This window comes from Rhinolophus hipposideros, assembly GCF_964194185.1.
Source record: "Rhinolophus hipposideros genome assembly, chromosome: 10".
Taxonomy (NCBI): domain Eukaryota; kingdom Metazoa; phylum Chordata; class Mammalia; order Chiroptera; family Rhinolophidae; genus Rhinolophus; species Rhinolophus hipposideros.
In genome coordinates, this window is record NC_138056.1 from 45257938 (window position 1) to 45275677 (window position 17740).

At 35.5% G+C, this 17740-nt stretch overlaps 3 protein-coding genes across 3 annotated transcripts; all 3 read left to right on the top strand.

Annotated features, from left to right (window-relative positions):
• Positions 1–944: 944 nt before the first annotated feature.
• On the top strand, positions 945–1889 carry LOC308503824 (olfactory receptor 52M1-like; the record flags this gene model as incomplete). The annotated part of the gene is made up of 1 exon (XM_081063489.1): positions 945–1889. One exon carries the CDS (start codon positions 945–947, stop codon positions 1887–1889), a length of 945 nt encoding a protein of 314 aa, XP_080919615.1.
• Positions 1890–8076: 6187 nt separating this feature from the next.
• Positions 8077–9021, top strand: LOC308503831 (olfactory receptor 52D1-like; the record flags this gene model as incomplete). The annotated part of the gene is made up of 1 exon (XM_081063496.1): positions 8077–9021. The coding sequence occupies one exon, from the start codon at positions 8077–8079 to the stop codon at positions 9019–9021; it is 945 nt and encodes a 314-aa protein (XP_080919622.1).
• Positions 9022–16379: 7358 nt separating this feature from the next.
• On the top strand, positions 16380–17327 carry LOC308503819 (olfactory receptor 52E2-like; the record flags this gene model as incomplete). The annotated part of the gene is made up of 1 exon (XM_081063484.1): positions 16380–17327. The coding sequence occupies one exon, from the start codon at positions 16380–16382 to the stop codon at positions 17325–17327; it is 948 nt and encodes a 315-aa protein (XP_080919610.1).
• Positions 17328–17740: the final 413 nt, after the last annotated feature.

Here is a 17740-nt window from a genome sequence, read left to right on the forward strand (position 1 = left end):
TAACCTCTCCCTGCCTCATGCTCAACTGCTTTATCCCAGGTAATTTCTGCCATGGAGATTTGACTGTTCATTGGTATTATGGGAAGACGTATAAAGAAATCTGTTTTAGTCAGTAGCTGATTTCTTAGACATCATTAGGCCAATTTACCAATCCCATAAATAAACTGCTGTGCAATAAACTGAATGTGGATTTCTGAATTGACAAATGAAGGAGCACAATTAGGATCCATGTGCACAGTGAAATTATCTAAGTCTGAAAAAACTTAGGATGAAAAGGTAGTGAGTGGGTTTATTGTTCAGAAATACATTATCCTTAACTATACTTATATATGTAATCTTATTTCAAAAGCTATGGCAAAGACTTCAATATTATGTCCAGGCAGAGAGGACCAGAGTCAATTTATTTATATTCCCAAGCATGGGTTGTTTAAATAACTCCCTAAAATTTTCACAAAGGCCTCTGCTTAATCACTTTCCAGTTATGGAAAACTCACTTACATGAAATACTGTATGATAGCTCAAAAGAGAAGCATGGTAACGGCTCAATAAATGTTTGTTGAATTAAGTACAAGTATGATCACAGATGGAATCTTTTACTGGAAATGAAGGGACAAAGTGACTAATGAATAGTTCCCTGAAACAATGAAAAAACGTGATATTAGTATAATCTTTCTATACCTCAAAACACAGTACTTTGGTATGTTGTTACAAATTTTAACAGTCTGGTTCCAGTGGCTTCAAATACTTCAGGTTTGAATTTGAATTGTTTTTAACAGCACATCATTAATGGACCTTCTAAACAAAATCTCCATTTTTTTTTTTTTTTTTTTTTTTTTTTTTTTTTTTTTTTTTTTTTTAGCATCTGGTTCTTTTAGCATCTGGATCATCTTTGCCTAGCAACTTTACCTTCAGAAGTACTTGTAAAAATCAAAGGAAAAACCATCATGTTGCTTCTCAATGCATCTCGTCCCTTTCCTGTCACCTTCTTGCTGATGGGCATCCCAGGATTAGAGCACCTGCATGTCTGGATTGGAATTCCCTTCTGCTCCATATACATGGTGGCTGTAGTGGGGAATGTGACCATCCTGGCTGTGGTGAAGGCAGAGCGAAGCCTCCATGAGCCTATGTTCTTCTTTCTGTGCATGCTGTCAGTCACTGACCTGGTCCTCTCCACATCTACACTACCCCGCATGCTCTGTCTCTTCTGGCTTGGAGCCCATGACATCACCTTCGATGCTTGTTTGGCCCAAATGTTTTTCATCCACAGCTTTACTGCCATGGAATCAGGCTTCTTTTTGGCCATGGCCTTTGACCGTTATGTGGCCATTTGTCATCCACTGCGCCATACCACCATTCTCACCCATGTTCACATCACTATAATGGGTATCATTGTGGTGATTCGGGGTGTAGCCTTCTTTACCCCACATCCCATCCTACTAAAACAGCTTCCCTACTGCAGGACTCGAATCATTGCCCACACCTATTGTGAGTTCATGGCTGTGGTGAAGCTGGCGTGTACGGACACAAGAGCCACCAAGCGTTATAGCCTCAGTATGGCTACAATCATTGGCTCCTGTGATGCCATTCTCATTGCCGTATCCTATGCCTTCATTCTGCGCTCTGTATTCCGCCTGCCATCCCGAGACGCTAGCTTTAAGGCTTTAGGTACATGTGGATCCCACGTCTGTGTTATTCTTGTCTTCTATTCCACAGCTGGTTTTTCCATTTTTACTCACCGTTTTGGGAAAAATGTTCCTGCGCATATCCATATTTTTATTGCAAATATGTACCTTTTGGTGCCCCCTTTTCTCAACCCCATTGTATATGGAGTAAGGACCAAGAAAATACGAGAACATGTTCTTAGGACACTAATGGTCAAGTTTGCTTGATTTTAGTTGGATCAATAAAAGAGTTGGTTCAAGAATAAATGGAAGTAAAAGAGATAATGTAAGGAAAATAATTAACTGCTTTCACTCTCATAATCTTAGTTGCTTTTACCACTTGAAAGGTCTTTTATTTATTAGATGTCTGTACATTCCAGAAATTCTAATTCAACAGATTATTTCAGTGTTTTCATTTATTAAATATTGGAGAACTGATTGATTCCTCCTAAGTACATGTCTTTTTTTAGATAATTACATATAGAGAGTAAACAGTAAAGGAGGAGGACATGGATAAGGGTAAGTAACGCTATGTAAAAAAAGATTTCTCTAGAGAACTAAATGATGGACCATATATACCTGGCAGTTTGAAACAATTTGATCCATGTATATGGCTGTGATTTTGTAGAACAGGTGATGAATGTTGTATCTCTCCTGTAATGGAATCAAATTGAAGAATATGGTTTATCCAGATAAAGGGGTAGTAGGACTAATAATATATAAATATTTAACATTAATATTAAGCAAATCTCTCAAAAACGAACAAATATGAATTAGTGTGAAGGCTCTAATATTAATATTAAAGCTGCTCCATTTTCTAGAGAAATTTCGATAGAGATAGAGTGTATGTATTTCATAAAATAAGGCAATAACATGGAGTCTTTTGACTAAAATTGAAGTCATGAATTCTCATTTTCATAACTAGTAGTCAATGTTACCAAATTACCAGGGCACCATGGGCATTCATTAGGTAACTTGGAATGCAGTATCAAGACATAAGATCTGAAATTTCTTATTAGTAACAATGTTAAATCATTCATTTATTGCCTAATACCAAGGACTTTTTTCCTTCTCTAGTTCATTGTCACTGTTTTCCCATCCCAGTTTTACATTTCTCATTATTTTTTTAAAAAATATAACCTAAGATCTGTGGATATTTTTTATGCTTTAGATCTGTAAAAATTGTTCTATGAAACTTATGCTCTGAATTTTTTCATCTTCCTTTACTTATTATCTTTAGAAGCTCACACCCATATTTAAACACACAGACTAACATCTCTGGATTCACCACTCTCAGTTAATTCAAATGTGGGGAGAGTATGAAACTTTCTACTTTGAAGAACTAGAAATATTTGATCATCTTTTCCCTGACTTCCTAATAGATGCCCGAACTGAACATATGTTCTTATTTGGTAGCATTTAGACTTCATGACATTTTTTACAGGTAGTCGCTCACTTAATTGTTAAGGACCCAGGCTTTGGAGTTAGACTGCCTGGGTTCAAGTCCAGTATTCTTTGCCTGACTAGCTTTATTGCTATTTAATTCCTCTTCCCCTCAGTTTCCTATTATTTAAAAATGAGTGATAATACAACCTACCTCATATTGTTGTGTGATGATTAAATGAAACATGTAAAGAAGATCAGTACAATGTCACAAAGGAAACAAAATAAATGTGTGTTTTTTTAATTCTTCCCCAGTGATTATAAGTTACTATGTTCTTCACCTTTAGTTTAAAATAATTTAGGAAACACCTATTATCTCTAATTTAATGTCTTTGTAACTGTGTAATATTTGTACTTTTTGATATTTATATAATGAATATATTTGATTCCAGTCCCTCTTCACTATATATTTACTAAATCTAGCAAAACCTCAAAAAAAAGTTATGTTTTTTATTCTTTTTCTGTAGAGTACATTGCTTAATACTATGACATTGCTAACTTTATTAAACCCTTCTGGAGAATAATAAAATGGAGAAAATGGAATAGTGATAAGATATAGTAATCACTTGTAATTTCATTTGTTAATAAAATTATTTACTATTTAACTTGTTATTTTATAATATGTGTTCAATAAATACCTTTTAAATTGAATGAGAGTCACTTAGACTAATTTTCATACCACTGAAATTTACTTTTGCATGATTATTAACTAATTCTCCTGCTCCTCTCTTTTCCTCAGCAAAAATAGGAATGAAGAGATCATAGTTAAGTTGTTTAGAATCCTTTGATACCAGATGTATCTGGAAAATATAAACTAACTCACTCATCTTCTGTGTAGCCAAGTTTCCTGCAGCTTTCTCTGATTGTTCAGGGCCTCCTTTCTCTTGTTTTATCATATGAACTAAGGGAATGGGATCCAATGAGGGTGCTGTAGACTAAATTGTAAAGACAACAAGGCTATATTATGTTTAATGCACTTACATATACTCATATATGCTATTCATTCTTCAAATACTTTTTACTGCCATATATCACTGTTACACCCTTTCTACTCCTGTTTATGGAGCAGGAGCTTATAACTGAAAGAAGCCTCCTCTGATGTTTTTATCAATATGTATTTCTATGTTAATAATAAAGTCCATAAAGATCTATCTATCATCTATCTATCTATCTATCTATCTATCTATCTATCTATCTATCTATCTATCTATGTACATCTATCTATTATCTATCTATCTATCTATTATCTATCTAATACCACCACTCATATTTTTAGCATTATGACAGAATATGATTAAGGGGAATTTCACTGGTGCTTATTCTATTGTAGTGAAATATACATAACATAATATTTATCATTTTAACTATTTTTAAGTGTACAGTTAAGTGGAATTAGTGCATTCATATTATTTACTGTGCAACCAGCACCACCATCCATCTCCACAGCTTTGTTTCTACCCCAACAGAAATACCATATCCATGAAATACTAATTTCCCATTCCCCCTTCTTCACATCTTCTGACCACTACCATTCTACTACTGTCTCTAAGAATTTAGCTATACTAGGTGCCACACATAAGTGAAACCATACAATATTTGTTATTTTGTGACTGTCCATCTCACTTAGCATAATATCTTCAAAGTTCACCCATGTTGTAGCATGTGTTAGAAATTCCTTCCTTTTTAAAGTTATATGAATTCATTTTTGTTTATCCATTCATCCACCTGTAGATGGACAGTTGGAATGTTTCCACCTTTTGGCTATTGTGAATAATGCTGCTATAAACATAGATATACAAAACAACCTATATAAGGCCTTGTTTTCACTTCTTTGGGGTTTACACCCAGAAGTAGAATTGATGGATCATATAGTAATTCTATTCAATTTTTAAAGAACTTCCATGCCTTTTCCTACAGCAGCTGTATCACTTTCCATTCTACTAGCAATGCACACGGGTTCCTTCCAGTTTCTCCACATTCACACCAAAATAATTCTTTTCTTTTGTTATCTTTTGTTTTCTTTTTTCTTCCTTCCTTTCCTTTTTCCTTCCTTCCTTTTTTCCTTCTTTGCCTCCGTCCTTCCCTCCCTTCTTCCCTCCTTCCCTTCCTCCCTCCCTCTCTCCCTCCCTCCCTCCTTCCTTCTTTCCTTCCTTCCTTTCTTTCTTTTAATAACAGCCATCCCTATGAGAATGAAGTGTATCTCACTGTGGTTTTGATTTGCATTTCCCTAATGATTAGTTATGTTGAGTGTCTTTTCATGTGCTTATTGGCCATTTGAACATATTTTTGAACAAATGTCTACTGATGTAGACAAATGTCTCCTTTGCCCATTTTTTACCAGTCATTGTTGTTGTTGTTGATTATTACATTGAACACAAATAGTAAAAGTGGGCATTCGTATCTTGCTCCTGACCATAGAGGAAAAGCCTTCAGTATTTCACCACTTAGTATGAAGTAGCTGTAGGTTCCTTTATATATGGCCTTTTTTATGTTGAGGTTGGTGGTATCTTTTGATTATTCCCTTTCTAATATTTTAAAAGAGTTACCTTGGAGGACAATACTCTATCATTTCTTTAACTCATCCAGTTACTGAAGTCACGAGCTCTATATTATTATGAATGGCATCTGTACCAGTCACAAGTCTAATCAGGAGACAGAAAGCACTTGAGTATTTAGTACAGGGCATCTTTAATACAGGTGGTTATTTACACAAATTATAGGATTTCTGAGAAGTCAAACATTTGACAGTGAGGACTCCCTGAAATTAGAAACTACATGAATCCACACCAAGTATAGCCAGCAAAACATAGAGGCACCAGTAGTTTAATCATATCTCAGAAATATGAGTCTCCCACTGGTATCTGAAACCATGGAAATCCCCTCTGGTAGAATCTGAAGCCAAAAAGTAGATTCAGTTGAGGAAATTGTGAAATAGAGAGGATGGTCCCAGTGTCCCCACTGAACAAACCCAGCACAAATACAGACAATCTCTGACCCTGGGAAAGAGCCTGTAATGTTCACTTTTCCTGAAATACACAGTAGAAGAAAAAGATAGGAGAAACATATCTATAAAAGCATATTCAATCTTTGCGTAATATCCCAACCAAAACACAAATAATAAGGCTCCCATACTTGGGGATATTGCCTATTTTGTATTTGATCAAACAAATAAAGTTCAGAGGAATGCAGGGATAGGAACATGAAACTTTAATTGTTTTTAAAACTAAATCTGGTTCAGGTGAGTTACTTAAGAATATCTAGAGGCATGTGAAGATATTCATACAGTCACCCTGATTATTCATAAACTTGTTGCTCCATGATATTCTACACTCCTTCTAGCTCTAATTACATATGTTATAAGAAAGCATTTAGTGCTTAAGCCAAAAAGGTATAATAAATCAAGTATTTCATGATACCTGGAGCCCACAGGCCATCTCCTATTGATTTCTAAGCTCAGAACTCAGGTAGTACGGACACCATAAGACTGAGCCCTCCCAAGAGACCAAACTGCCTGGAGAGATTGGGAGAAATTAGTGAAACTGCCTACAATCGGGAGCATTCTCAGGAGAGTCTATGTATAACATATTCCTTGTAAGCTTCTGATCCCTCAGGATAAGAAATGTAATGGCACCTGTTGTAATGATAGCCAATATTATGCTGAGCCTCAGGCTGAGCAGTGAGACCATCTAACCATAAATGTGAGAGAACCAGATTATAGGCAGGAGAGTTGTGGTTGAGGTGGGAAGGGAGAATTCAGTGCTTCCGTGGAAAGGAATGGTAGAGCTCAAGCTGGAGGTCCTAAGTCCAGACACAGCAGTGAAGACTTAACCCTTATGGTTGCCTGAAAGATGCTCAACTTCTTGACTTGACAAAAAATAAGGTAGAGATGTACATGTTTTTCATAATTTTTGTTAACCTAGCCCTAGAATTCAGTCACGAACTACATTGGTAAAAACCTTATTTGTTTTTGTTAAACTTTGTTTTATTCAGACTAAAAGGATGCCTCGTATTACATAAGCTTATCATACACTGATATTTGAATCAAATTAATGATTTATCAATTTAAAATTTGATATCATTAGGATATCTTTCAAAAACAATTGTTCACACATTCCAAGACACACTTTCTAGTAACCTGATATCTTGAGCCAAGAGTTGCATTTAAAAGTTTACTTAGGAAACAAAACCCAGCATCAAATGTATTACGTGACTGAAGAATATATATGCACCTTCCAGAAGAGTTTAATCGATCATTTAAAAAAAGAGTATAAATGTCTAGTAACATCTATACCCACATTTTCCAGACTTAGTCATTTCTCTATTAGATTGTCTTTCAAAATAATGATTTCTTACCATCCAGTTTGGCTGCTTTTATGAAGAGAAGGGTATTTCTTTATTAACTCAATGTCTCACTCTTCAATGTAAGACTAGTTTTGTTCAGTTCTTTATTGACCCAATTGTTCTTTAGTATTTCCCAAGTTTCATTTTCCTTATACCTATAAGCCCTATCATTGGGAGAGGGTAAGAGGGGTTAAATATACAAATGGGTTTAATTCATGATGATTTAACTTTTACTTTTTTTGGTTATTTTGAATGGTAGAAAATTATATCTTCACATTTAACTACTGCCTCTATAATACTACATAATATTGCCAAAATATATTTAACCAACCAACTGGACAATACTTTCTGAAGAAAGCAAAAAAGCATGGCAGGGAGTGGAGAGGAGAGAGAGAGAAAGAGAGAGAAAAAAATAACTTTCTATTATTTTTCTTACCCAAAATGTACAGTCACATCTATTTAATGCATTGATAGTGTATTATTGAAGAAACCATTTAATAGTCAGTTGCGTGTTATTAAATGTTAACATCTCTTGCAGCCATAATAATAAAACAAAAGTTGGTCTTCATATACTTAAAATCTTTGTGATTTTTAATTTGGACAGGGTCATGGAATATCCACTCTTTGAATAATGTTAGATTACAACAGGACCAGTCTTCAACCTATCACCTTCCTACTGCTTGGCATTCCAGGATTAGAAGCTGCCCACATATGGATCTCCATCCCTTTCTGTTTGGTCTATCTATTATCTCTGATGGGAAATGTTGCCCTTTTATTAATTGTCAAGACAGACCACAAACTGCATGAGCCAATGTACCTCTTTCTGTGCATGCTGTCAGTGACTGATTTGATGCTTACCACTTCTACACTTCCCAAGATGCTCAGTCTCTTCTGGTTCAATGACAGAGAGATCTACTTTGAAGCTTGCCTCACTCAAATGTATCTTATCCATTCTCTGTCTACTATGGAATCTGGATTTATCTTAGCCATGGCTTTTGACCGCTATATAGCCATCTGCCACCCACTAAGACATACCACTGTCTTAACACCTACAGTGATTGTAGGCTTGGGTATGTTCATTGTCTTCAGAGGAGCTGTGCTTCTCAGTCCACACCCCTTCCTACTGAGGTGGCTTTCCTACTGCAAAACGAATGTCATCTCCCATACTTATTGTGAATTTATGGCTCTGATAAAGCTAGTTTGCACTGAGACCAAAATTCGTAGAGCCTATAGCCTAATTGTGGCATTCCTGACAGGGGGGTTAGATTTCATATTGATCATCTGTTCCTATACACTTATTCTTTTCACTGTCTTCAATCTCCCATCCAAAGCTGCCCGCCTCAAGACCTTAAGTACCTGTGTCTCCCACGTATGGGTCATCTTGGTGTTTTATACACCAGCCTTTTTCTCTTTTCTCACTCATCGGTTTGGTCACCACATTGCTCCACATATCCACATTTTTATAGCCAATATATATCTTCTTATTCCACCCATGATGAATCCTATTATTTATGGTGTTAAAACCAAAAGAATCAAGGAGGGATTCTTTAAATTATTAACAGTCAAATATGTTTGACTTTGCTAGGTTTGTGATTCCCCTGATCATCAACAAAGAAAAAGTTTTATCAAACAGGGAATGTTGAAACTGAATCAGCATTACCTTGATGTGAAAAACGTTTTAGCTAAATTTTGGGTTCATATAGGATAGTAAAACTTTGTAAGTGCATTGACCTCACTGAGCAGTAGCAACTATGGAAAATACAGAGGAAGTAGAAAAAAATTAGAGCAAAACTTTTAATTATTTTATTTGTCTTTCCAAACCTAGTAGTTAGAACAATTGGTGGGACTTATTAAGTTATAAGAAACTTTCTATTGAAGAATTTCAATTTTAATTGAAATCTAATTTACCTAATTTTCTTTTATGGATCCTGTTTTTTGTGTCATATCTAAGAACTGTATTGCCTAACTTTGGGTTATGAAGATTTTCTCCTACAAATTCTTTGAAAACTTTATGTTATCTAAAATGTGAGATCTAGATTAAGATTCATCTATGATATAGTGATAATAATCTTTGTGATTTTGAATCTTAAATAAGGTAATATAGAATAATAATTCTGAACATAATCAAATCTAATTTCCAGTTTATGCAACAAAGTTTTCTAAGATCTATTTACCCTTCTGAATCAAATATAGTAAGTTTAAAAAACAAACACAAAAACCCCACAATACCAAAGTAGTGATATAAAATAAAAATAAAACATATATACCTGTGCATAACAACACTAGATGACATAATAAAGTAGTCAGGTCCTTGTGTCTATGCATAAAATAAATGTGAGTGTGAAATTTATAAATGCCAGTTAATCCTGGTGTGTTTTATTGATTATTCAAATGCCAGGAGAAATGTTATTGTTTTGTTTGGTGATGTAGTTTCAAAAATGTTGAATAACTTTTGATAATAATCTTAACACAACAATGTACAATAATCCTTTGACATACATGATAGCTACCCTTCTAGAATATCCAGTGCATGTTTACATGTTAAAACCATGCAAAGATAATTTATGATAACAAGTAAGGCAAAGTAAAAAATCTACATTCAGAACAGTAAATATAAAGCAAGGTAAAATTAAACATTCAGAACATTTATATTTTTTTTTAACTACGTAGTGTCCAGTTGCATATCTGGAATTCCTCTTAGACACAGAACATTCTGTGGAAGGTGGGAGGTTGGAAGGAATTAGTCTATGTATTACAGGAGGATTCTTTATTTACTTAGTAACTCCACTAGTGCCTCCTAACATTGTAATGACATTCACAAAAACACACCAAAAAAATTGCTGAAATGCCACTTAAAAATCAGCATCACCTATGTTAGGAACCACTGATACAGTTATAGTGCTAATCATAGCAACTGACTCACAATGAACACATCATAAATGTTGGCTAATCTCATTGTTTTTATTATTCTTGGAAATAGAGACTGTAAAGTGCAATAACAGAATGCGAAATAACACATCTCTGCTGTCTTGCTTCATACTAGGTTTAAAATAAAACATATTTTCTTTTTAAATAATGGAGAGACAATCCACATCCTTTAACAAGTTCTGCTCATGTAGGAAGCTTATGATACAGTAGATAACTCAACTGATTAAATTCCAAGTGTGAGTGAATAATTCAATACTGAACCAGAAAGTAAACCCATGGAATTAGCTGAAGTAGTTGAAATGCCATGTTCTCTGTGCTACTAGACACTTGACTTCGCTAAGTCTGTAAATTTGTTTTATGGCTACAATAGATAGCTTATAGGATTGAAGAAAATGGTTCTAGAAATAGTTCTGATCCTTGTGCCTGAATCTCAAAGATTTCTCATTAGATTCAAGAGTGGTGCTGTTAAGAAATTCAGATCTCACCTGTGCAATTATCTGTATGTGTCTGTATGCAATTATGTGTATGTATGATGTGTAGGAGACTTTTTAGTTCAAGTCTGATAGATTTTACAAATAATTACACCATGAATCTTCTAGGCACACAACAAAGCCTATTTCTAGTTGTAATGTACCAACAAATTCTTATTTTGATTTTATTTTCTCCCATTATGGGCCATGAAATTCAAGATTCAATTAAAACTTGCTCTGAGGTGCAAATGATAACATTTTATCTATTATTATAAACTATGTCTTCAATTGAAAATACTGTGGCTTTATGGAATAGCCCTTATAAAAAAGCTTAATAATTACTGATTTTATATTATACCTAACTCTCATAACTAAGGTGACATCTCTCAGCGACTATGTGCTAGGATAAGAATGATGGAAATATTTATCTATAGGTATTTATCTATAGGTATCACAGGGAATTCTAGTATGATAATAAACTTTGGAGAAAGTCTCTAAAATATTTGTAAAGCAGTATATCTCAAACTTACTCAACTCAACTCCAAAAAAACAAACAACCCAATTAAAAAATGGGCAGAGGACTTGAGGAGACATTTTTCTAAAAAGGACATACAGAAGGCAAGAAGACATATGAAGAAATGCTCAACCTCACTAACCATCAGAGAAATGCAAATAAAAACCACAATGAGATACCACCTCACTCCAGTCAAAATGGCTATCATCAATAAATCAACAAACAACAAATGCTGGCGTGGATGTGGAGAAAAGGGAACGCTAGTGCACTGTTGGTGGGATTGCAAATTAGTGCAGCCACTATGGAAAACAGTATGGAAGTATCTCAGGAATCTGAAAATGGAACTACCCTATGATCCAGTAATTCCACTCCTAGGCATCTACCCGGAGAAATCCAAAACTCCAATTCAAAAATCTGTATGCACTCTTATGTTTATTGCAGCACTTTACACAATAGCCAAGATATGGAAACAACTGAAATGCCCATCGGTAGATGACTGGATTAAGAAGCTGTGGTACATTTATACAATGGAGTATTATGCAGCCATAAAGAAGAAAGAAATCTTATCATTTGCAACAACATGGATGGATCTAGAGAACATTATGTTAAGTGAAATAAGTCAGAAAGAGAAAGACAAGTACCATATGATCTCACTTATATGCGGAATCTAAAGAAAAGAATATGTGAATGAACTGATCAGAATCAGTTTTGGGGTCACAAAGAAAAAACCGAGAGTTGTTAGATGGGCGGGGGGTGGTGGGGATAAGGGGAAAGGTGAAGGGATTAGGAAGCAGCTGGTAACCACAAGATGGCCTCAGGGTTTGTTGAAAATTAATTTGGGGAACGTATTCAATAATGTTGTAAAGATTTTGTTGGGTATCCGATGGACATGCGTCCTATTTGGGAGACCACCTCAGGGATACTGTGGATGCCTGATCATGGCATTGTACACCAAAAGCTAAACATTAATGAATGCCAACTATAATTTTATACATATAATGTGATGGCTCGGTGTGAGGTCAGAGGGATAGTGGATGGGGGGAGGGGGGTTCACAGTGTGAGGGATATAAATGATGAACGTCTAAGTATTACCTTGTCTTGTACACCTGAAACTAATAAATTAAAAAAAAATTCCACACGAAGGTGGAAACTTTGTTACAATCCACTAAAATATTTTGGCACATCATTATCACTCAAAGCCTATAGCTACATTAGGGTAAAGTCTTGGTATTGTTCATTCTGTGGGTTCTGACAAATGTACCATGGTATGTATCCATCACAACAGCATAACACAGGACCGTTTCACTGCAGTAAAAATGTTCTGTGCTACACCTATTCATCCTTTCCTTCCCTCAGCCCCTGAAACCACTGATGTTTTTACTGTCTCCATAGTTTTGCCCTGTCCAGAATTTCATAGAGTTGGAATCATGCCGTATACAGCCTTTCTTTTCAGATTGGTGTGTTTTGTTTAATAATATGCATTTACAATTCCTTTATGTCTTGCCATGGCTTGATAGCTCACTTATTTCTAGGGCTGAATAACATTATATGTGTGTTATCTGGATATGCCAAAGCTTATTTATCCATTCATCTACTGAAGGACATCTTGGTTGCTTCCAAGTTTTGACAATGATGAGTAAAGCTACTCTAAACATCCATGTGCAGATTTCGATTGCCACATGAACAGTGCCCTGTGAACAGCTCTGAACTGAATAACAAAGAGCTGTTTGGTTTATGGATGGCAGTTCCAAGATTCATGGACAACATCCCATTTGAAAAGCTGCTGCATTAAGACCAGTGCATGTAAAGACTGTCATTAAAGAAGGTAAAAATAATTCAGCTCAGTGGGTGGACTGCATGCTGTTTTCCTAGCAGTGACGGAATATTTGAGCAATGGTAAAAGTCCCTCTGTTTGAGTTTTTACCGACTCATGTGCCATAGCCAATGACCTAGCTGGATGATCAGGTAGATGGGCAATGGAAAACTGGACTATTAAAGGGATGCCTGTGTAGGCCACTGCCCTATGGATTTACTCTGGGAATTTAAGGGATGCTTTAAAGTAGAAGATATCGATGATTATCAGCAGAACCTCTATGAGGTTCAGAAAGTGATTGGAACCACAAGGTCAACCTTTTGGTGCACTCCATGGCCATCTGGGTCCATTAAATAATTGGATATGGGGGAGTTGCAGCAATGCAGAAATGGGCTGAATATAGACATATTTTCTTGCACCCTGCACGACACAAAATGCCAAATGCCAACAACTGCTCTGTTTGAAAACAAGAGAGACAGAAACTGCAGCCTGTCAGTGTCCTGAAATTGCTTGTTGGTGTGGGAAAACCTCCCCTCCACATGTCAGAATTGGTATTAGAATCTTTATCTTCAAATCATTTCTTCACACCCTTCTCATTATTTAGGTATCTATCAAAATTTACCTCTTCAAAAGGGCTGTCTTTGACTAATCATCTTAAGGCTGTCACTCCAATCATTCATTAAAATGTTATTCTATTTAATTTCTCTGTACATATTATTTAAAGTGTTAGTAATATGAATCCCCTCATTAGTGGATAAGATTCTTGAGAGGAGGGATGGTACTTTTTTCCCAGTGCTGTTTTCCAAAGCATTTAACTCAGGTACCTAGCAGGCATTTGATAAATATCAAACTGAACATCAAATTGTTATAATCACACACATACACAAATACATTTAAGTGTATGTCTGTATTTTGTTTGTAATATATAATATCACCATGTGTCTTATAAGTGCAATAATTTTATGAGTGTGTGTTTGTGTATGAATACGTATATGTACATATAAATATGAATGTGCTTATATGTGTGTATAAGGACTACATATAGCTGTATGTATACATATATACATACATACATACATATGAATCTTTGAGAGAGAGAGAGAGAGAGAGAGAGAGAAAGAGAGAGAGAGATGTTAAGTCTGAAACATATCACAGGGATCCAGTTTTCTACTTTATTTCTGTGTTGTCTTGTCAGCTAAGTCCGCTATATGACTACATCCTTCGTTTTAACTGAACTAGTTTTAAATGAACTAATTTTAGCTAAAGTAGTGTGGTCAGAAGCACTTGAACAAATAAACTGTTTCTCTAAAAAGCTCCTTTAGTCTCATTCAAAGAAAACATCTCTACCAACAAATGTCATGTGATAGAGAAAATGTGTACTCCCTCAGGCATCACACTTACCAAAAGGTGAAAAACATCTGTGGCAGAGTTTGAGCCCCTGGGACTGCCTCCAAATGAACTATAAAACCTGTAGTGAGCCTTCTATGCAGGGAATGAATCAAATCTCTGAGTTCCTGGCTTTGATTCAACATAACACAATTAATCTGAAGGTATTGATGACTCATCTATGTTTACTCAAGTTGAAGAAGTGAGAGGCAACAATGAGGGGACTGTAGCACACTGGAGTGAGAAAGAACTTCCTAGAACTGAGGAAGAACTATGCCAAATTACTGTGGATTTTTGAGACTCAGCTGTGCCGAAAATAGACTGAGAGCATATAGCAGAGTAAGACAATATAGTTCTTCTGAAGATAAGTTAGAGACCTCTCTGGACTGCCTCATGTTGGCAGGTAAAATCAGTGTAGTCCTGCCACAGGGAACAAGCCACTTGTGTGGTTAGATCATGATGCTCTTGAGGTTTTTGTTGACCATCCTTTAGAATTTTCAGTTCACCAGTCAACTGGTATCAACTTTGGAGAAAGAAGTGTATGCAGGTATATTCTCTGGGCTTAAGAATAATTCGTTAAGAAATGGCATAGTGACCACTAGTTTCACAGTGAACATCTTGACATCAATTGAGATGTTGGAATAGAAAAAACTTAGGATTATTTTATGGATTTGCTATAAATCATGTTAATCCATAAAACCACATTTATAAAACAAAAATAAGACAGTTGTGTGATACATTGTTTAAAAAATTGTAAAACAATATGTATAAGATGCTTCCATTTTTAACTAAATTTTATTTTTTAGAGCAGTTTCAGGTTCACAGCAAAAAAAAAAGAATATCTGTCATTATTGCTTCTGAGTATCCTATAAGAATCACATTAAGAGCTGTGAAAAACATTAACATTTCCTTTATTTTGATTGCATATTATAGAAAAACAAAAATGAAGTTTTGGAGTGAAGCCACTGTATTATCTTTTTCTAGCACATACTGATCATGTGACTTTAAAGGAATATTTAGCTTCTGTGAAGTATAAGTTTCTTCTTTTATAAATTAAGAATGATAATGGTGAGCTTATATTTTATACAAATCAGCAATGGGGCACTTAGTAATGATTCTTTGTATTTTTGTGATACACATTATATTACAAAAAGTAGCAACTGTTACTATTTTCAAATCTTGATGATTGATTAATTTAGAGCTCATTAGTCTTTTTTTCCTAAAGTGTATTCTAAATTCTTAGGTCTGGTCCTAAGGATCATGCATCCCAGTTAGCATCTCAATATAATTTTTATAAAAAGATTGAATGGTTATTTTTGGCAATATAAATATATTCTGCAATACTCTGAGGCACTAATCCAGAATATATTCATGTATATGTCCCCAAAGGATTAACCATTAAATCTTTCATATGTTCATATATAGTCATAACATAGGTTTTTTTCCCCATTGCTTTGCTAGGATGTGAGGAACCTGTGTTATTTATCAGGATTTTCTATCACAGACAGAAAGAGAACACCTGATCTCAAGCTGAATACTCTGGAGGTTCTGCTCCTAAGGAAGAGTAGTAAGCAGTTAGAGAAGATAGTCTCTATTACAAGTAGTTCTGAATGAGATTAATAGCTGGCAATGAGGAATAAAAACTTTTAATTTCAGAGAAGTTCACCAACGGGCACTTAAAATTGGAATAAATTTGCTTGTTTGTATTTTTATATTGAATAATTCTATACTGAATACTTACCAGAGTATTTGTGCATTTGATTACTCCAGGGACACAGGAGGGAAAGAGAGCCAGTGTATGTCTTCACGTTGACATAATCACCATGCTTGACTTTAACTCCACTGTATTCACCAATCCCAGTACATTTTTCCTTATGGGCATACCTGGTCTGGAAGAAATGCATGTTTGGATATCTATCCCTTTCTTCTCAATGTACGCTGTTGCCCTCATGGGAAACATGGTCATCCTTTTCATCATCAAAACTGAGACCGTTCTTCACGAACCCATGTTCTATTTTCTTTCCATGTTGGCCATCACAGACCTCATCTTGTCAACTTCTACTCTTCCCAAGATGTTGGGTATATTCTGGTTCAATTATCATGAAATCAACTTCCATGCCTGCCTCACTCAGATGTTTTTCATCCATGCTTTCTCTGGAGTGGAGTCAGGACTTTTTGTGGCCATGGCACTTGACCGGTATGTGGCAATCTGTAATCCTCTGAGACACTCATCCATTCTTACAAATTCTGTGGTGGCTCAGGTTGGCATAGTGGCACTTCTACGTGGGTTAGTGCTAATGACACCACATCCCTTCCTGGTAAGGCGGTGGCCATATTGCCGGACCAATGTTGTCCCCCATACATACTGTGAGCATATGGCTGTCGTGAAATTGGCTTGTGCTGACATTTCCATCAATAGTCTTTATAGTTTGGCAGTCATTATCTTAATAGTTGGGACTGATGTGGCATGCATCTCTCTGTCCTATGTACAGATACTTCGTACTGTATTCAATCTTCCTTCTAAAGAGGCCAGGTTGAAGACTCTCAGCACTTGTGGGTCCCATGTTTGTGTCATCCTCACCTTCTACATCCCTGCTCTTTTTTCCTTCCTTACTCATCGTTTTAGTAAGCATATACCACGCCACACCCACATCCTGCTGGCCAACATGTACTTGTTGGTACCACCTATGCTGAACCCTATCATCTATGGAGTAAGGACCAAACAGATCCGAGAATGTGTTCTACAGTTATTCATGACTAAAACCATCTGAGAATTCTGAGCCTTACTTTTCTACTTATTCCCCTCCTCCTATAATTCTTTGATATAAATTTCATGGATTCTGGGATCAGCAAGACCAGGACTTAGAATCTCAATTCTTTCACCTACTACCTCTGTAAGTTAAAGTTGCATACAATTTAACCTACCTGAAGGTCTGTGAAACAGAAATAATAATACCTATGTTATACGTTAATGATTACAAAATGTTTAACACTGTTTCTAGCATATTTAAGCACTTAATAAAGGTAAGATTATTTCAATAGCATTCCTTCACTATGTATGTATTTGCTCAGTGTCTTTTTGAAACATACTTATTAGTTTATAATATTGACTAAATAAGAACATTCTCTGACTGTGGCTTTAAAAAATTTTTTAACTGGGGGAACTTAAAAGTAGGTAATCCAG